We start from the raw sequence: 20,931 nt of genomic DNA on the forward strand, positions 1-20,931 counted from the left end.
TGTGCCATGCATGCCACATGAGCGACCATTGAGAATAACTATCAACCGCTTTAAGCAATATAACTCAATATGACAATCTGGAAAAGCCACAATCTAAATTTATTTATATTTTGAATTTTTACCATTGTGCAACTGAAAGCTCTGCTTCCAGAAGCTAAATAACGAGTAGATTTTAGTAAAGGTCATTTAACATTTTATTCTGCAAGTTAAAGGAAAATAAGATTGGATTTGCTTCCACATTTATAGAAGGCATTATCGGGACACTGCAGAAGGTGTGAGAATGGTTTGCTAGAATACCAAAACTGAGAAGTCCTACCTATCAGGAAGGACAGGCTAGGGCTCTTTTCTCTAGTAAAGAGAAGGCTGAGAGGTGAGCTGACCGATTTTAAGAATGAAGTTTTGACAGGGTGGATGTGGTGAAGATGTATTGTGGGTGAGACCAGCTTTTGAGATTGCTGCCTTCCCTGTGAAGCTTATTGCTATTCCGACATATTTGGAAGGTCAAGAGTCTGGTTTAATTTAATATTTGCTTTTGTCTGGTTTTATTTTGTGATTTCTGCCCTTTCATTAACAATCACCCTCTGTTTTCTCTTTGAAGTTACATGGCCCCTGAAGTACTGGACGAGACGATCAATATGCAACACTTCGATTCCTTCAAGTGTGCTGACATTTACGCCCTCGGACTGGTGTACTGGGAGATAGCTCGCAGATGCTCCACCGGAGGTACTGAGCTGTTGCTAGAAGTTGCTTTTGCTTCACACATCTTCCCCCTCGTGTTCTGAGGAGAGAAACATGAAGCCTAAGTGCGGATTTGGTGTCTGTGCGAAGAGGTCTTGGCTTTGCACCAGCGCCAGACATGTTCATTGTGAATCTAAGTTATGAAGGCCCAAACTCGCTTTTTAAAGCATAGGAACAGGAGGAGGCCACTCAGTCCCTTGACCCTGTTCTGCTGTTCAGTTAGATCACAGCTGATTTGTGCCTTAATTTCATTTATGTGCCTTGGTCCTGTAACCCTTAATACCCTCACCCATCTATCAAAGCAGAGCGAGGTTCCTTTTCCAGGAAGCCTTCCTCTAGTCCAGGTCCGGCTCTGACCAGGGACATAGGCTATAACTGTCATAAATGTAGTATCTGCGTTGAACAAGACCATTTTTGCCCAAATACTATGGTTAGTCTGAATGTGCCCTGACTCCATTGAGATCAAGTCACTTGCCTGTGCCTGGCACAACCATGTTTTGGTGGCATGCTCACCTAGACTGACCAGTGAAGTTACCTTCCTAGTCTCGTGCCTGGCGCTGGGAAGGCAGGGATGGCATCCTGGAGTTTCATGTTTCCCTCTGTGTTTACTGGGATTTAGGGTGCTGCGGGGCTTGCCAACCCTCCAGGATTGCCCTGGAATTTCCAGAAATTGGGGGATTAATCTATAGGATGCTGCTGGGAGCAAAAACCAGGAGAAAAATCGTAGGGGTAGTTATTAACAAAAGTGTTTATTTCGCACTTAAATTTTAATTTATTTTATATTTTAAAAAAATTGGGGCTGGGTGGGAGGTAGCGGGAAAGGTGGTTTCACTTAACAGTCACAATTAATCCAACTGGGTAGCATGTGAGAAGGCAGTAAGCCCAGAGGGGCTAATGGCAGGAATGTGGCGGCAGGGCTGTTTGAGGTGGGTGGTTATGTGATGAAACATCCAGGAATATGGCCAACCAGAGTTGGCAACCCAAGCTGGTGCAGGGATGGTTCACAAGATTTACTGAACATGCTTCACTGACGGTACATTTTTTACCAGAATGGAGGTAAAAGTGAAACAGTATTTATTCTGCCTTGGCAATGTGGGCTCTTCCTTTACCGAAGACGCTAGCTCTTGTTGGATAACAGTCCTGGAATGGCAATTCCTTATGTGTGAATTTAGATATAGACTCATAGACATTTACAGCACAGAAGGAGGCCATTCAGCCCATTGTATCTGTGACGTTCAACAAAGATCTGACTACACTAATCCCATTTTCCAGCGTTTGGCTCATAGCCCTGGAGGCTATGACAACACAAGTGAATATCTAAATACTACTTAAATGTTATGAGAGTTCCTGACTCAACCACCAGTTGAGTATAGTGATGGGGATTTTCCCTTCTCCTCTTGTTAGAATTGTACTCGTATTTTAGGGAAGTGTTGGACCCTTGTCAGTCTGTTCAATCTTTCAAGTTCTATTCAGATGGAGAACTATTCCAAACATTTTTTAGAATTTGACAGTTCTTTATATGGTTACATTTTTTTTCCCAGGAGTCCATGAGGATTATCAACTGCCATACTTTGACCTTGTGCCCTCTGACCCCTCCATAGAGGAAATGAGGAAGGTTGTTTGTGAACAGAACCTGAGGCCAAATGTCCCCAATATTTGGCATACTAATGAGGTAAGGCTGTGGGATGGGGTACAGGGGTATCAGTTAGAAACTTTTACTTGTTTAAAAACATCCCGCCATCCTAAAAGACCTTAGCTGCTGCAAAGGGGATTTGACATTGGCATTCCAAATACAACCTGAGGCCCAAGTCCCGTTCACCAATGAGCCGTGAGCCATTGCTCCTGTTGCCGTGGTGCACCGCTCCTGAGGATGGCCCTTACAAAGGGCAATGCTATAATAGTGCTTATGTGCAGCACTGAAGGGAGTGCTGCACTGTCACAGATGATGTCCGCCCTCTCAAGTAGATGTAAGGGATCTCTTGGCTCTATTGCAGAGAAAGAGCAGGGGAGTTCGTCCTTGTGTCCTGGCCAATGTTTATCCCTCAATCAACATAAGAACAGATTATCTGGTCATTATTAGTTTGCTGTTTGTGGGAGCTTGCCGATGCAAATTAGCTGCTGTGTCTCCCTGTGTTACAGCAGTGACTGCACTGTTAAAGAGTACTTCATTGGCTGTAAAGCACACCTTTTTGGCCAGACTGGAAGCTGATCTGGAACTGGATGAGCCTGGGTGGGATCTAGGTAGCCCTTCCTTAGGTGGCTCTTCCCTGTCAAGTGACCTGATCCAGGAGACCTTGAGGAAAGGGCATCAGCCGTGGTGGGGCTTTCTGTTAGACTGAGGAAGCAGAGAGGCCGACTCTGGACTTGTGCCTGGTGACGTTTCCTTACTGTTGTCCATCTCTCATTAAAACCCAGGCATTACGAGTCATGACCAAGATCATGCGGGAGTGCTGGTACGCCAATGGAGCAGCCAGGCTGACGGCTCTCCGCATCAAGAAAGCATTGTCACAACTGAGCATACAAGAGGACGTGAAGATCTGAGGCGAGGAGCGAGAAGCAGGGAAGCATGGCACTGTGGAATCGAACCTACACACCACCTGCCACTGTGGTTGCAGAGCAATGTCTACCTCACTACATAAAGAGCCAATCCTGCTGAAGTGTTGACTGGAAGAGTAGTATCCTGTTTTATTGGGGGTGGCAGGAGGGAAGGCAAACAGGGTGGTGGGGGAGGTTTGAGGAAAGCTTAAGTAAGCCAAGACTACAATAAAGTATTAGGAACTTCTTATGGATCTCATTTTGATAAGAAAGTGGTAATTTTCATAACCCAGAAGGGACAAAATGGCTTCCCAGCAATGGTGAAGGCTGCAACTGCTCATGATGAAAAATTGGAAAACACAAGTTTGTCTTCGAGCAAACAATGAAAATATTTGGTTTGTTTTGAAATTGCAATGTGTTCCTTAAACAGTGGGTCCCCTCCCCCCCCCCCTCACAAGTTGTGTTTTCTTTTAAATTTTGTTTTAGAAATTCCCTTTTTAATGTCTTTTTCAGGTCCATGTAAGAAATGGAGGACATTGTTCTCTGTTTTTATTGTTGTATAACTTAAATGGAATTGCCAGGTAGGAGGGACAGGAGAAGCGATTTATTGAAACTGAGCTCTCTAATCCCTCGTTTTAACAAACAGGTTTTCAGATTATTACATGAGGAAGGTTAACTTTTTATCAAAAGAAAATATAAATCTTCAGTGCAGCCTGGCTGACTGACCTCCTGGGCTGTTTCCTTGACGGTACATCCTTGAGGTTTTAAAGTTGGGTTACCTAGGGTCCTAACCCACCCAACAGTTCTCGACTGTAAGAAAGTTAGAGTCCGCTACCACTGTGTCAGCTGGGATCTTGGCAGACACTGCCCCTTCACTTTCCTTGGGTTTGAGGGCAATTATGTGAAATGCTCGCACTATTGTCCATGTAGCTTAGAGAAACACATAGGAGCATCACCGTAGATTGTAGTCCTTCCCAAAACATTGGCTGTGCTTGGAGAGAGCTGTCGGAACAAGGAGGCTAAACTTACAAAACTGGCTTGAAGAGAACTGGTTTGAGGTGATGAATTAGAAGCTTCAAACTGGGGACTGCCTTGAGGTTATTGAATTGATTGTTCCCACTGTAGTTTATTAAATAGGCCCAGCAACAGCCCTGGGTAAATAGGCTGAAGCATTTCCGAGAATATTGGGTTTGTACAGCCATCACTGAATGGGAAATAATGCTGCCATCTTTGGACCCAGTAGCCTTCTGACCCAAGACCAGAAGTCTGGGAAGCCAGTTGGATTAAAGATTCCCACACTAAGGAACCCAATTTGGCGGAGTTGTCGAGGACCAAGTGTTGCAGTGCTTGCTTTCAGCCATCAGAGGCCGCCTGCATTCCCAGTGAGTTCTACACAGCTTGGCAGTGAAGGGTGCTGGTGACACCTAGTGGTGGTGTGTGTCAGTGCTCCAGTTCTCGAGAAGGGGAAGCTGGTACCTCTCAAAACAGCGCACAGCACTGGTGAGCCTTGACTCTGTGCTTCAGTTCATTAAGAAGGGGAGATGGTGTATGTTTTGTCTCTGCTCTTCACCCTCCCCTTTCAGAGTTGTCACCTAGCCAGTTTTTTGTAACTAGCCCAACAACATTCTTTTGCAATTGTTGATGGTTTTTAACTGGCTGTTTTTTTAACGTGATATTTGGAGAGGTGGGGTGGGGGAAAGTTGCTGATTAAAATTTGACTGGCAGCAATTGCAAAATCTAGCATGTGAACAGGAGCAGGGGGCTAGTTTTATTTTTCTTCCCCCGGTGTGACCTGTTGAGATTGCTCCAGATTTGAAACGTTTTAATGTACCTTGTGCAAAAGGTTACCTGTGCTGTCATGTGGGGCAGTCACCAGGCTCAGGCACAAGAGGTGGTCGATCGAACTGCTGGCATCCCTGACACCAGCGACTGTTAGGGGCGGTGGGGGGGAGTGAATGATTCCACCCTCACTGTTCATCAGCATTCTCTTTTTAGTGATCCAGTTTTTACCCTCGAGAGAGACTATCTTAACTCTGTGCAGACCAGGAATTGAACCTTAAACCTGATTGATCTTTAATGCAACAATGCATTTGCCTACTAAACCAGCACCTGGCTTTTAAAAATAAATAAATGCACTTGCCTCACGTTCCCCAATTGCAAGTGTTGCTGTACTTTTCAACTGTCAGGCACCTTGGAGACACTTCAGAATTAAAATGTGGAGGTTGATTGCTTTTGAATTATGGGTTAAAGGGTTTATTGTCTGACCAGCACAGCATTAGAGTGAGGGCCTGACTCTTAAAATTTAAAAGGGCCTCATTGCCAAACCAGTTTCTGGGCAGTGAGGCGGATATCTCCAGTCAAATATCATTCTATTATCACCCACAAAGCCCCTCCTCCATCCCCCAACCCCCCCGATCGGCACAGCAGTGAGGTCAGTGCATCTTCCTGTGTTGATATGACCCTGTAGTAAAAAGGCTGGCAGATGCTTTACCATGGCAACCGTGCCCCTTCAATCACTTTCAGCCTCTCATGCAAAAAGTGCGGTGACCTGCTGAACATGTCCTGGCACTGAATGCCCACTTGATTTGGCACTGAACGCCAAAGTAGATTGGCATGTACTGCACGTGGGAATCGGTTACTCATTTTACTCAAAACTACTGACTTCCACCCATATCTTTTTTTTAAAAAAAAAATTTACCTCATGGTATGCAAATAGAAATCGTTACAATTGTAAATACTTTTGTTTTGATGTGAAACTTGATATTCTAGAGCTTGTATTTTGACTTTGACATGCTAGGCAAGTTTTAAGACTACTGCTGTTGTATAAACAAATCGCTTCATCTTTGAATATTTTTGTATGGGGCCTCTGTGCTGTTGTGGCTGGTGACGGTATTTGTAAATCTGTTTCTTCATGCTGCTAATACGATTTCGAATGCTGCACGGCCTCAAGAAAAGGGCCCACTGCACGATCAACTGGCCGAAATCTTGCTGGGTAAGGTTATCAGTGGGCAGGCAAACTGGCATGTAACCATCTGCCTGGTTTACACCAGTTGCTTTCAACTTCTGTTGGCTATGGGGAGGGGAAATGGGGGAAGGTAGTATGGGAAGGTCTTCTGCAAATGCTAAGGTGCTTTCAAAGGGGCAATCCCCACAACACTCCGAGGGTCAACTACACTCCAAAATTGTCCAAATTTCCAAAAAGCCAAGCGCTACTTCCAAAGGAAAGTTGCCAACATTTTAGAAGCAAGGTAACACTGAGGACATCTCTGCTGGCGTACTGGAGGATTGTTCTTTTGTTTATTGGTTGCTGCAATGCTGGACTGCAGTGCATGCTGGGCCTCAGAGAAGCCATATTGGAAAGGACAAGTTGCTTTTCTTAAAGGCACAACCTGCTTGTATTCTACAGAAGGAATAGTTGACATAACTGGGCAAAAGGAGGGCAAATGTGCCCTGTGCACCTCCGACAGCCAGAACATATGCTGGGCTTGTGCATATTCACATCAAATGTTAATGGAAACTCCTCTCTGTTAACTTCTTCGTTTATTACTTGGGCTTCAGGCGAATTTGGGAGTAGGGGGCAAAGGGTGGGGAGACTGCTGGATTTATCACATCCAAGCCTGATTCTGTCTGTCCAATGCCCACGCATACAGCAGAGCCACTGGATAGAGATGAGCAAAGGTAGCTCTTCCACCACCACGCACCTAAATCAGTCCAACCTTGCCACCATCTTGACTGAGCTCTAACTCTGCATGGACCAGTTCCATCTTGATGGTGCAATCACCAACCTAGCTATGGCCACTAGAAAAGAAGGTCCATTTTTACTCTGACCTTGGCGTGCCCCAAAGTGCTTTACCAGGGAAGTACTTTTGAAGTGTCATCATTATTGTAATGTTGGAAATGTGGCAGCCATTTTGCGCACAGCAAGCTCCCACAAGCAATGTGACAACTGATCACTTGAGCTGCTTTACTGATAGTTGAGGGATAAATATTGGCCAGGACACCAAGGAGTGTTCCCCCTACTCTTGTTTTTCACAATAGGGGCCATGGGATTGGTTATCAAGGTCCTGTCTATTCTCACGTTTCAATAGCAAGGCAGCACCTCCAACAGTGCAGCACTCCTCTCTCCAGTACTGCATGGGGAGCATAAACAGAGATTACGGGCTTGATTGTCTCGAGTGGGGCTTGAGCAACGCTAGTGCAGCTGCCTTGTAATAAAAAGCAGCCAGGCAAGCTTGCTCAAGACTATTCTTTAGCCTCCAATCAATGCTGCTCTGACCCAGCCTTCGTTTTTGCTGATAATCTGGCTCGATAGTGACAACATGGTTGACCGTCCATGTACTAAACCCAACAAGGTTTCGGCCCATCCCACTGTGTATTTGAACTAACTGGAGTGTGTTTTAACTGATGTATTGCATTCTTCATGGTTTGCGATCAGAATTGTGTGTACATATTGGAAAAATAAAGATGAATTTTTCATTTACGTTGGGTTTTTTGTTGTTGAAGCAATTGTGTTGTAGAATCATGGAATCTTACACCATTGGAAGGGTGCCATTCAGCCCATTGGGCCTGTGCTGGCTCTCTTGGAAGAGCTGCCCATTAGCACACACAGACTTGGGATTCATTAATAAATTCAGCCGCCCAGGGATTTATGCTGGTTACACTGGCCAGGTGAATGTGAACCTGTAGTTAATACTGAAACGTGGGCCCATGGTTTTATGGGCAAGTACAAGAATTTGGCTTTTGAATTGCACTTTTTTCCCCTTTTTAATTTTTTTTCATTTTGCGAACGATGCCCTGATTCATTGCAGTTCAGTTCGGTAGCTGGCAGAAGTCTTCAGCTATGCTGCAACTGTAACCATTTTTTTTCATGTAAGCCGATTGCTAGGTGCCAACTCAGCCCTGGCATCTGCACGCGTATAATTTCGAGCATTTAGCAATTGGATGGTGACCAAGTGCTGGATCTTAAGTAGTAACCATTCATCTCGTTATGCATAGGGAAGAGGTAGTGGGATGGTTCCCCTTTTTCTCCGCCTCTCAACTAAACGCAGAAAGATGTGTTTTAATCCCCTTAATGCTGCTACTGTCAAGCACAGACTTTTTTTTCAGGGTGGGATTTTTTTCCCCACAGCCTCCCAGACTCACTGACCTGGACTCCTGCTCAAGATGTGAGTTAATAAGGTGTTTCTTCTGTCATGTGACCATAGTATCAGTATTCCCATCATCTGCATAAATGGCCCCTGACGATGTTAGCACTGACCCATAATGGGGGTTTTGAATCTCGGCCATTTGCACGTTCTTGTGATAGAATGGCTTACTCTCACCTGTTTTGTGGAATTTCATCCTGCAGCCACTAAGTCTGTCTGGCTATTGTACAGTGGTTTTGGTAGGCATTTAGACAATAATAACTAAAGTCCGTGGGAGAGATCTGTTGCATTTTTAATGCCTTCACAAAGGAATATCCAAAAGATTGTCTACGTTTTAATGTCCTGATGATAGAAGGAAGTTACTTCCAGCCTCGGGCAGTCTCGTATATTTCCAGACAATTTGTGGGGAGGGAGAAGAGAGAAGTCACCTGACCCTGCTTGACTCCATCTTGTATCAAGTTGTTCATTTTTTTTTAATCTACCTTTTAAAAGTAGTGTCCATTTCTTAATAAATTTGCAGGTGTCACTACATGGGCATGATGCTCATTATAATCACTTTATGCAGCAGTTCAGTAGAATGGATATTACGAGATCCCTTACCCCTGCTCTGCACCGAAAAGGTTTCATTGCCAAACGTACACCAGCTGTAAAATGATTACCCTAGCAATCCATAGCCCATGTCCTTTTGAACATAGAGTTGGAAACGAATTAAATGGAAACATGAATTAGACAAGTGGCTTGTTGTTATTAAAGCTGGCCTAGGCATCTTCACAAACCTCCAATCAAGAGTTTTCTCACTAAGCAAGCTTTTTTTTCAATAGAGGGGAGTTTGATATTTCTTTTGCTGAGGGAAGCAACACATGTGTCATAGATTGTTTATGACATCAAGTTTTGAGACAATGGCCTTTGTAATTTTGCAGCCAAGTTCCTGTGAAATAATATTTATTAACAAGCCATTGCATGCCCTCAAATCAAATGTAATATCTCCAGAAAGAGCTGGATATTCACACTCCCAACAGCAAGTTAAAAGGACAAAAGGGAGGGGTATCAAAAATCGCCCATGGCTTCCATTTCGTAAAGCAATCCTAGAGCCCTGGCCTAGTTCCAATTGAAGCAAAATAATACACTTTACGATCTGAAATGGTATTTCTAAAAAAGCAAAACACTGTAGATGCTGGAAATCTGAAATAAAAACAGGAACAAGCTGTAAATATTCAGCAATTCTGACAATATCTGTAGAAAGAGAAAAAAAGAGTTAATGCTTCAGGCCAATGACCTTTCATCAGAACTGGGAAAAGTTAGCGATGTAATAGGCTTTAAGCAAGTGAAAGAGGGGAGGGGAAAAATAAAAAGTGTCTGTGAGGGTGGGAGACAGGAGAGATTAAATGACAAAAGTGTTGAGGGTGTAAGGACAAAGTGATAATGGGACAAGTTAAACACAAAATGTGGCTAGAGGAGGTGTGAATGGCAGAATGCTGTCCAAAAGGAAAAAAAAAATGAGAGTATCTTTAAAGGGAACAAAGTGGGGCAGATCACTGAAAGCGTTGAACTCAATGTTGAGTCTGAAAGGCTGTCAAGTCCTAATTGAAAGATGAGATGACGTTGAGCTTCACTAAAAACACTGCAGCAGGCCGAGGACAGAAAGGTCAGAGTGGGAGTAAAATACAGAACTAAAATGACAGGAGACTAGAAGCTCAGGGTCACGCTAACACTCTGCTTGGTCTCCTCAACATAGAGCAAACGACACCGTGAGCACACATCCAGTATGCTAAATTGAAAGAAGTGTAAGTAAACCGTGTTTTCACCTGGAAAAAGTGGTTGGAGCCTTAGATGGTGAACAGAGAGGAGGCAAAAGGGCAGGTGTTGTGTCTCCTGCACTTGCATGGAAAGATGTCTTAGGAAAAGGAGGAGGTGCGGGGAGTGACTGAGGAGTGAACTAAGGAGTCACAGAGAGAATGGTCCCCTCAGGGGAGCAAGGGGAGGGGAAGGTGTGTTTGTTGGGTGGTGTCATGCTAGAGGTAGAAATGGCAAAGGATGATCTGTTGAATACCAAGGTTGGTGGACTGGAAGTTGAGTACGAGGGTGGAGATGGGCGATATTACAAGACCACCTACTTCTAACCTGTAACATCACCCATTTCCAACCCTCCCTCAGCCCATCTGCTGAAATGCTGACCTGTGCTTTAGTCTCTCCCAAACGGGATTATTCCAATGGTCTCTGTAAGCTGCAGCTCATCTAAAACTCTGCTGTCTGTATCCTATCCTGCATCAAATCCTGTTCAGCCATCACCCCAGTGCTCATGGACTGACTTGAGTTCCCAATGCCCAATGCTGCAAATTTAAAGTTCTGATCCTTGTGCATCCATCCCTATTGCTGCAAAATCCTCCAGCTCTGCAGTGAGCTTTCTGCCAGAGACTTTCTATTCCTCCGACTCTATCCTCTTCTGGGTTGACTCCCACCAATGGCAGCTGTGCCTCCAGCTATCTAGGCCCAAAGCTCCCCACCTCTCTCTTTGACCCTCCAAGACTCTCCTTAGATCTACCCTTTGGCCAAGCTTTTGGTTGCCCCCTCACATGTCCTCCTTTGGTTTAGCATCCATTTTTTTTCCTTCAGCCTCAGTGAAGTGTTGGGATGTTGTTTTTCTATGCCAAAGGCACTATATAAATGCAAGCCTTTCTTGTTGTTTCTGCCACCCAAGGAAATCCCAGGCTATTCTCCTCTTTCCCCCAACCACACCCCCACCCAACCCAAGAATTGGGGAATAAAGGTGCTGAACTGGAGACATGGATGAGTAGGAAGAGAACAACACTAGCTTGCATTTATATAGCACCTTTCATATAGTAAATGGAACTTCACAGGCGCATGATCCAATAAAATTCAACGCTGAGCTGCACATGGTGATACTAGGAGGGGTGGGAACATTTTCAGAATTGTTTAAAGGAGGAGAGAGAGAGAGAGAGACAGATGGAGAGGTTTAATAGGGAATTCCAGAGCTTAGGATCTAAGCAGCTGAAAGCCTGCCCAACAATGCTGGAGCCAGAATTGGAGGAACGTGGAGATTTTGGAGAGTTGGAGGGGCTGGAGGAGGTGACAGAGACTGGGAGGGGGTGAGACCAAGGAGAGATTTGAAAACAAGGATATGAGTTTTAAAATCGAGGTGTTGCCAAATTGGAAGCCAGTGTAGGCCAGCAAGAGCAGCAGGGTGATGGATGACTTGGTATGAGTTAAGAATTGAGCAATAGAGTTTTGGATGAGCTCAAGTTTATGGAGGTTGGTAGATGGGAGGCTGGAGAGGGGGGGGCGTTGAAATAGTCAAATCTTCAGATAACAAAGGCATAGATGAGGAGACAAACCTTTGTCTAAAATGGCTACTGGATCCCCTCATGGAGGGCGATGTGGTTATGAGCTGGAAGGTCCTAGGTCTCCATTGCTGGCCTGTGTTGAGTCAGCTCCTTTCTAGTATGAGTAAGCCTGTGATAAACGGTCTCAGCATCACTGGGCAAGGGAGAAGAAAGATCCCGCTTGAACATCGGGTGAGACCCCCGGCTTGGTCTTGCTTTTAATGGTAGCTGCCTGATCAATGCACACTGTCTAGATTTGAATTGGAAGGATCCTCATTCGGGAAATGTACTTGAAGACAACTGGTTCAGGCCCTGCCGTTAGTCCATGTCTCAGTGAAGTAGGGGAGAATGCGTGGGAACTGGCAAGGTATCAAGCCTGAGTCACAAACAAAATGTTGTTGTCTCCTCCTGCCCAAACAGAGCTATCTCATTGTACACAAGGTTGCTGTAAGTCCTAAAACCAGTTCAGGTGGAGCAGGGATTCCCAACACACCCATTACTGTCTCCCTTCAAGAACAATGGGCACATACATATTGAGTCATATGACAGAAGAGGGCCCTGGGCAACACACAGGAGTGCAAGAAATGTCTTCAAGTCCCAACAGGTCCTCAGTCAAGAACTGCTTACAGGTGGATTTAGCGCAAAAAAAAACGTGCCTTCTAAATAAGCCGCTTGCATGTGTGTGGTTTCGCATTTGTTTTCAGATTGTGGAGCTCCTCCAGGTGAGAGTGTGTGCATTGGGAAAGGGGACAGCTTTATGTATTGTCAGTTGCCAAATTCTCCTGCTGTCAACAGCGCTCTGAGTCATTGCCCGAATAGAGGCTCAGGCCAATAATACTCATGTGCTTTGCGATCAGTTCAAGCAAGAAAAGCTTTTATTTCTGTAGCACCTTTCGTGAACTCAGGACACCACAATGCTCTTTACTGCCAATAAAGTGGAACAACAATAACAGCTTGTATTTGTATCGCACTTTTCACGTTAAAGAGATGCGGACAGGTTTAGGGAGAGAATTCCAGGGCTTAGGGCCCAGGCATTTGAAGGCGCAGCCACCAATAGTGGAGCAATTAAACACGCCCGGAGTCTCACCCCCCTCCGCACGTTGGCCTCGAGGTGGCTGTGGTGGGGAAGAGACCGTTGCTCACCTCCTTGTGGATTGTGCTTTTGCAGAGAAGGTCTGGAGAGAGATGCAGTGGTTTCTGTCAAGGTTCATCCCGAGCAGTTCTGTGACACAGGGACTCTGTGCTCTATGGGCTGTTTCCAGGGACACACACCCAGACAAACATCAACTGCAGCTGGAGGATCATCAACTCCATGAAAGACACTCTTTGGTCTGCCCGAAACTTGTTGGTCTTCCAGTGCAAAGAGTTGTCCCTGACCGAGTGTTGCAGACTGGCACATTCCAAGGTCCAGGACTACGTGCTGAGGGACACTAAAGCTTGCGGAAGCCTCCACAAAGGTGCAATGGGGAAAGGTCGCTGTCTAAGACCTTTCTGCCACAGTGCACCGAGGGGCTGGGAATTGTATAGACCCCTCGGGCTGTACAGCTCACAATGAATGTCTGCATTGAATACTAAATGCATCACAATTGTATTGAAGCACTTCAGAGTGCAACATGATGTATGTGGATAATTTGAATCTGATTGCACTGTCTGTGATGGCCATTTTGAAATGGTTTGTAATGTTCTTTTCAATATTTTATCAATAAAGTATATTTTTGCAAAGAAAAAAATTAAAACCAGAGTTACACAAGAAGCCAGAATTGGAGGAGCGCAGAGATCACGGAGGGTTGTAGGGCTGGAGGATATTCCAGACATAGGTAGGGGGAGGTGGTAGAGGGCAAAGCCACGGAAAGATTTGAAAGCAAGGATGAGAATTTTTAAATTGCCAGAAGTGACCATTATAGGTCAGCGAGCACATACTATAGCATAGCATAAACTGTATTATCCACTGTCCAGAGTCAAAAGACATGTTTACCTGGTGTCTGTGCACAATATAGTCCTATGGGAACAGATGCACAATAAATTCCCTCTGGCACTTGGGTGCATGCAATTTTAATTTTTATCCACATGTGCAGAAAGTCTCAATCGATTGGGGAACAGACCCATTAGATTTTCCAAGTAAAACGTGACTGGTCAAGTAGCAGTCTTGTATTCCCTGACCCACAAAAAAATGGATTTCATTTATGGATTTTGATACAGAGCTAGTCCCTTGCACCAATATGAAAGGAGTGTTCAACTCCTATGAACTCCTATGAAAGAGTGTTCAACAGGCCTCAGGAAGATTTTGTTCCAATAGGTCCTATTATTTCAAAGAAGGGCAGAGGATTTCTTTCAGGTGTCCTGGCAACTATGTGTTTGTGTCTGCTTCCAATTTCCACCCTTCTCTCACCTTCACGTGTTCCATCTCTGACTCTTCCCTTCCCTTCCTTGGGTTCTCTGTCTCCATTTCTGGGGATAGACTGTTGACTAATATTTATTATAAGCCCACTGAGCCCCACAGCTGTCTTGACTACACTTCTCTTACATTCTGCTTCCTGTGCGGACACCATTCCATTCCCCCAGCTTCTCTGTCTCTGTCACGCCTGTTCTGACAATGCAAACTTGCATACCAGTGCTTCTGAAATGTCTTCTTCCTCAATTGAGGATTTCTCTCCACCGTGATTGTCAGGGCCCTTGACTGTGTCCGTTCTATTTCCACATTTCTGCTTGCACCCCTTCCCTTCCATCCCAGGAGCATGATAGGGATCCCCTTGTCCTCACCTGCCACATCACCAGCCTCCATACTCAACACCAAACACATCTGCTCCTTCCCTCCCTTTTCAGTGTTCCGAAGGCTCCCTCCACAACTCCCTGGTCCACTCCTCTAACTCCCCCCAATATACCCCTTCCTTCCCACGGCACCTTGCCATGCAAGTACAGGAGACGCAGCACCTGCCCTTTTACCTCCTCTCTCTTCACCGTCTGAAGCCCCAAACACCCCTTCCAGGTGAAACAGTGATTGACTTACACTTCTTTCAGTTTAGTATCACTCCCACACTGCTGTCTGCTCAATACTGGGGTGCAAAACTGCCGTTTGGGGAGCTGCTTTTCAGGACACCTCTGCATGAACCTGAGCTTCAGGTCACCTGTCCTTTTAAATCTCCACCTTGCCCTCTTGCTGACCTTCCTGACCTTGGTCTCCTGCAGTGAAGCTCAAGGAACAGCACCTCATTGTTCAAATAGACACTTTACAGTCTTCTGGACAGAATGTCACGTTTGCTCTGCAACCTTTGCACCCATTTTGTTTCCCTTTTCTTTGCTGGTTTTGATTTCACTCTTGTTTTTACTTCCAGATGGCAGCATTCTGCTATTGACACCTCCTCTAGGCACATCTTTTGTTTCTTTACTTGTCCCATTACCACACCCTTAGGCCTTGCTCCATCATTCCTTTGTCATTTAATCACTTGCATCTTATCACTCCTCTCTTTTTCAACCTTTCCACTTGTTTAATCCCTAACTTTTCCCAGTTCTGATGAAAGATCTTCCTTCAGGTACCAAGCCCTAAGAGGACATTGGCAACAATGGGTTTCCATTGGATCAGTCCATGATTATGCTTGGCAAAGTACTGCAGTGGTTCTCCAATGCTTTCTGCAGCATGGCTGACTAAGAAACTCTCCCATTCTTATTGGCTGTAATCAGGCGTATTGGAAGGGTTTACAGGCTGATAATCAACTTGTTTGGCCACATTATGAACACACCTTCCATGGCCATCAAGTTCTGGAGTGGGACTTGAACCCAGAGCTTCCAGCCCAGAGGTAGGGACACCATCCACCACGCCACAAGACCTCCCATGAAAGACCATCAACCTGAAATGTTTCTCTCTCCACAGCTACCTGCTGAGTATTTCCAGCATTTTCTGCTCATGTTCCCTGATCGACAAGGTGCCTTATCTACAGAGAAGGCTGTGTTGTTGAAGATGCTGTCCTTTGGGTGAACAGTGCCTATTTTTTTACCAGAAAAGCACTCCCTCTCCCAGCTGACACTTCAGTGCGCTGCTCCCCAACCCGGGTGCCATCTTGCAGATGAGATGTTAAATCAAGACGCTAAACCTTTTAGTCGACGATCTCAGGCGAATATGAATGATCCCACAGCCGCTATTTCGAAGGAGTGCAGGGGAGTTCTCTCCAGTCCCCTGGGCAACATCGATCCTTCAATCAACGTTACTAAGACATTTATCCCAAGGCTGTTTGACGGATCTAGCAGTCTGCGGACTGGCTGCCTCGCCTCCCTGGTCTGCAACAGTGCCCACGCTTCCAATGTGCAACCATTTCACATAGAGCAAGGTTGAAATGTACGAAACACGTCTATTTTCAAACTGCAAGTGCAAACGCACCTTGGTTAAAACATTCTGTTCAAAAAAAACTGATGCCGGGTCTGACTTGGAAGAGGAGCAGCACTGGCGAGAGGGGGCATGAGCATTACAGCCTTTGATAGGCTAATGGAGCTTTTCAAAGTCTAATTTGGCTCAATTAAAAACCAACACAACCTCCATTGCTGAAAATAGCAACTCTGACTGAGTAATGCTGTTGGCACTGATTCAAAAAAGGGACTTAAGGTGCCCCCACCCTCACTGTAGCTGGTTAAATGGCCATGTTGTTGAACTATTGCCTACGAGGGTAAATCATCAGGATATTGCAACATCCACTTTCAGGCAGGGTGACCCCCGAGGGACAGTCAGCAGTGGGAGCCTCCTTAGCCGCTGTTTGCACTCCCCTGCTTGGAGACTGAAAGCAGCCACAGCACCCCCCATCACTCCCCCAACTGAGATTAGTTACAGACCAGCAACTGAACCGAGAGGCTCCCTGATTTGTATGGGCCTCAGTTCAGTGCAGTTACAGATGGAGCCATGAGAAGGAGCCAAGTAAGTCAGAATACATTTGGAAGTGTTTAACAAGCCTTAGCTTTGTTTTGGCAGAGGGAGAATAGTCACTTGTGCCCTGACACTGTCACTGGTAAGTAAGACAGTATATCTCACTGCATTATGTGTTTTTAAGCAGAGAAAGGAAACAAATTGCGTTTATATAGTGCATTTCACAATATACCAAAGCACTTTTGAAGTGTAGCCACTGTTGTGGTGTAGGAAACGCAAGCAACAGCCAATTTGCACATAGCAAGCCCCCACAAACAACAAGATGATAATCACCAGCCAGTCTGTTTTTGGTGTTGTTTGAGGGATCAGTGTTGGCCAGGACACCAAGAGTGAACTCCCTTGTTCCTCTTTCAATAGTGCTTTTACATCCACCTGAGAGGGCAGAAAAGGCCTTGGTTTAACATCTCATCCGAAAGACAGCACCTCTGACAGTGCTGCACTCCCTCAGTACTGCACTGGAGTGTCAGCCTACGTGAGATGCTCAAGTGCTTTGAGTGGAGTTTGAAGCTAGAGCACGAGTGAGTCAAGGCTGCTACTCCAAAGCGGGAAACAAGTTGAGCAAATGCTCTTTTTTTCATGATGCCACTGTCACTTTGAACGGTTCGAGTTTATTTTCAGTTAGCTCAAGAACTCTAACCTAGGGATGCTGAGGCCACGAGTAATGCTGGAAGCTTCCTAATTTGTGTAATTCTGCACCATACAAGGCAGTGCACTTCCCAACAGAATCATCAGGAATCCCAAATAGGACCTGATGTAAATGATTGTTTCTGAATTCCCAAGCAGCATTGAAGGCTTTGTGAACTTTTAAAAAATATCCACCAGGGGGAGCACTTTCATAGGTTTTATAAAGTTATGCAAAATCATGCTCTACCGCACTGTCATCCCTGGCCTTTCTCACAAGTCTCTCCTTAGTCTGTTTCTTTTCATTCTTTACACTCTACATCAACCAGGAGCACTGGTCAGCCTCCATTCAGCTTCCACCCAGCTCGATCTCTCTGCCTCCTCCATTCATCCCACTATCCTCACAGTTCACAATGCTTCTAAGTTTCGTATTATCTGCAAATTTTGAAATTGTTCCCTGTGCATCAAGGTCTAGGTCATTAATATATATAAGAGAGATCAGGGGTCCCAACACTCACCCTGGGGAACTCCACTATAAACCTTCCTCCAGCCTGAAAAACATCCATTAACCATTACTCTCTGTTTCCTGTCACTCAACCAATTTCCTATCCATGTTACTATGGCCCTTTTATTCCATGAGCTCTAACCTTGCTCACAGGTCTGTTGTGTGGCACTGTATCAAATGCCTTTTGGAAATCCATGTACACCGCATCAACAGCATTGTCCTCATCTACTCTCTCTGTTACTGCATCAAAAAACTAAGCAAGTTAGTCAAACACCATTTTCCCTTAACAAATCCATGCTGGCTTTTCTTAATTAACCTGCTTTTGCCCAAGTGACTATTAATTTTGTCCTGAATTATCATTTCTAGAAGCTTCCCCACCATCGAGGTTAAACTGACTGGTTTAGCAAAAGCTGGGCTTATCTTTACACCCTTTTTGAACAAAGGTGTAATATTTGCAATTCTCCAGTCTTCTGGGACCATCCTGAATCTAAGGAAGACTGGAAAATTATGGCCAGTGCCTCTGCAATTTCCACTCTCATTTCCCTCAGTATCCTTGGATGCATCTCATCCAGTCCTAGTGACTTACCCACTATAAGTACAGATAGCCTCTCCAATACCTCCTCCTTATCAATTTTAAACTCTTCTAGTGTCTGAATTACATCTTCGGTCACCATGGACTGGGCAGCATCTTCTTCCTTGGTATAAACAGATGCAAAGTATTAATTTAACACCTCAGTCATGCCCCCTGCCTCCCATGTGTAAAAATCCAATTTTTGATCTTGAATTGACCTTTCTCCCCCTTTTGCTACTTATCTGCCTACAGAAAACTTTTAGATTCCCTTTTGCTACCTCCAGTCTCAACTTTTCTAACACTGTCTTGGCTGAGCTCCCATCTTCCAGCCTCCACAAAACTTGAGGTCATCCAAAACTTTTCTGCCCATGTCCTAACTCACACCAAACCCTGTTCATCCATCGCCCCCTGCTCACTGAGTTATATTGGTTCCCGATCCAGGAATGTCTTGATTTTAAAATCCCCATCCTTGTGTTCAAAGCCCTCACCCTTCTCTCCTCCAACCTTCTGAGATCTCTCTAATTCTGATCCCTTGTGCATTTCTAATGTTAATCACTCTGCCATTGGCAGTCATGCCTTCAGCTGCCTTGGTCTTAAGCTCTGGAATTCCTTCCTTAAATCTCTCTCTTCCTTTAAGGCACTCCCTAAAACCCACCTTTTTGACAAAGCTCTTGTCTCTCTCTTTTTGAGTACCGAGTCCAAGTGGCTATGGACTTCCATTGGATCAGTCCATGATTATGCTTGGCAAAGTACTGCTGTAGTTTGCCAATGCCTTCTGCAGGATGGCTGACCAGAAAACTCTCCCGGTCTTATCTCCTGCCATAATGGAAGGATTTACAGGCTGATAATCAACCTGTTTGGCCTCATTATGAACACACCTTCCATGGCCATCAAGTCATGGAGTGGGGCTTGAACCCAGAGCTTCTGGCTCAGAGATAGGGACACCACCCACTGTACAAGACTTCCTTCAAGCCTTTGCTCACCTGTCCTTAATATTTATATAGCGCCTTTAATATAGTAAAAATGTCCCAAGGCACACGAGTGCGATTGACTAAAATTTGTCACTAATCCATACAAGAAGATATTAAGACAGGTAACCAAAAGCTTGGTCCAAGAGATAGGTTTTAAGATGCTGGGGTGGCCTGAATTATCCCTGTTGGGCCCTGAGGGACTCTCCTAGTTCTTGTGGTTTTACAAAGAAAGTAAAAAACGATGTTTAAACCTTTTTTGGCCCTCTTCTGGCCTCAAAACCTATTCCAGTCTTCACCTGGTGGGAAACGAAGTGTAGCTTCCTGTTCAGGACGCCCAGTTAAAATTGCTCTCCTGACGATGATACCAGGACCTGACATGCAGAGGTCCACAAAAAGGACCCCGCCGGATCTGGCAGCTGTCCTTGCTGCCTGCTCAGGTGAGCTGGTTGCAATCGGAATGATCAGCTCCTGGGGAAGGGGGAGCGGGTGGGTAGTGGAGGCTGCAGGGCAGGCAATTTACCCGGGTGATTGTAAGTGCCCAGCCACCAGATTTCTGTTGAATAAAGTAGGTTTAAAATCACCAGCAGCGTCTCCTCAAGAATTGGCTCTCTAACCCTGGAGATCAGCTTTACCAGCTGCTACTGACCTTTGAATTTTGCCCTCACGTCTTGCTGACCAGAACTGCGCACAGTGGCCGGGATTTTTCAATTGACTTTTGGCCACGCTCCAAATTTTCCTGCCCCACCCACTATGTGAAGTGTGAGCTGTTCAGAACACTTTGCAGTTTGAGAGTGAGTTCCTCTGACTGCCTTGGCCACATAAGGGGAGTTGGTGGTGTAATGGGAATGCTACTAGTCCAGCTACCTGGAGACCCAAGTTATTTTCCTGGAGGCACATGGGAAATCTTATCATGGTAGCTGTTGGAATTGAAATTCAATTAATAAAATCTGGGATTGAAAGCTGGTCTCTGTCATGGTGATCATGAAGCTATCATTGGTTATTGTAAAAGCCTATTTTTAAAAAAATCATTCATGGGATGTGGGCATCACTGGCTAGGCCAGCATTTATTATCCATCCCTAATTGCCCCTTGAGAAGGCGGTGGTGAGCTGCCTTCTTGAACCACTGCAGACTATCTGGTGTAGATATGCCCACAGTGCTGTTAGGGAGGGAGTTCCAGGATTTTGACCCATATATCCTGGAACTCCCATCTGGTTCACTACTGTCCTTCAGGGAAGGAAATCTGCCATCCTTACTGTCACAATGACGGCAAATTGTGACTGAGTGAGATCTACCTATAACTTTACCAGCTAACCAAAAAACATATTGAACTGTTTAGAGAGGGCCTTTTTTTTCCAAAAATAAATAAGGAAAGAGACTGACCAAAGATGGCTGCCACCAGTCACCTGATGTCTGCTATTGTAAGTTGACCCATTTTCTGGAAAGTTCCTATATGGATTGCACTACAGACCTACCCTGACCTGTTGCATGGAATTTCACACTTGGGTTGGGGGAGGGAGGGGAGGCGGTGCTAATGTCCACTTCAAAAATGGGCTATTGAAAGGGAGGCATCAAAAATGTAAAGAGCTAAATTTTAA

At 45.2% G+C, this 20,931-nt stretch overlaps 1 protein-coding gene across 3 annotated transcripts in view; it reads left to right on the forward strand.

Annotated features, from left to right (window-relative positions):
- The window catches only part of LOC121273233 (activin receptor type-1B-like), a 151,916-nt gene extending 144,163 nt beyond the window's left edge, over positions 1 to 7,753 (forward strand). For all 3 annotated transcript variants that reach the window (XM_041180251.1, XM_041180253.1, XM_041180252.1), the window contains 3 exons: positions 599 to 723; positions 2,280 to 2,410; positions 3,154 to 7,753. In XM_041180251.1, the coding sequence (XP_041036185.1) occupies positions 599 to 723; positions 2,280 to 2,410; positions 3,154 to 3,279 (382 nt within the window). In that variant the 3' untranslated portion in view covers positions 3,280 to 7,753. The remainder of the gene's footprint in view (positions 1 to 598; positions 724 to 2,279; positions 2,411 to 3,153) is intronic.
- The last annotated feature ends 13,178 nt before the right edge of the window (positions 7,754 to 20,931 follow it).

Source organism: Carcharodon carcharias, chromosome X (genome assembly GCF_017639515.1).
Source record: "Carcharodon carcharias isolate sCarCar2 chromosome X, sCarCar2.pri, whole genome shotgun sequence".
NCBI classification, from domain to species: domain Eukaryota; kingdom Metazoa; phylum Chordata; class Chondrichthyes; order Lamniformes; family Lamnidae; genus Carcharodon; species Carcharodon carcharias.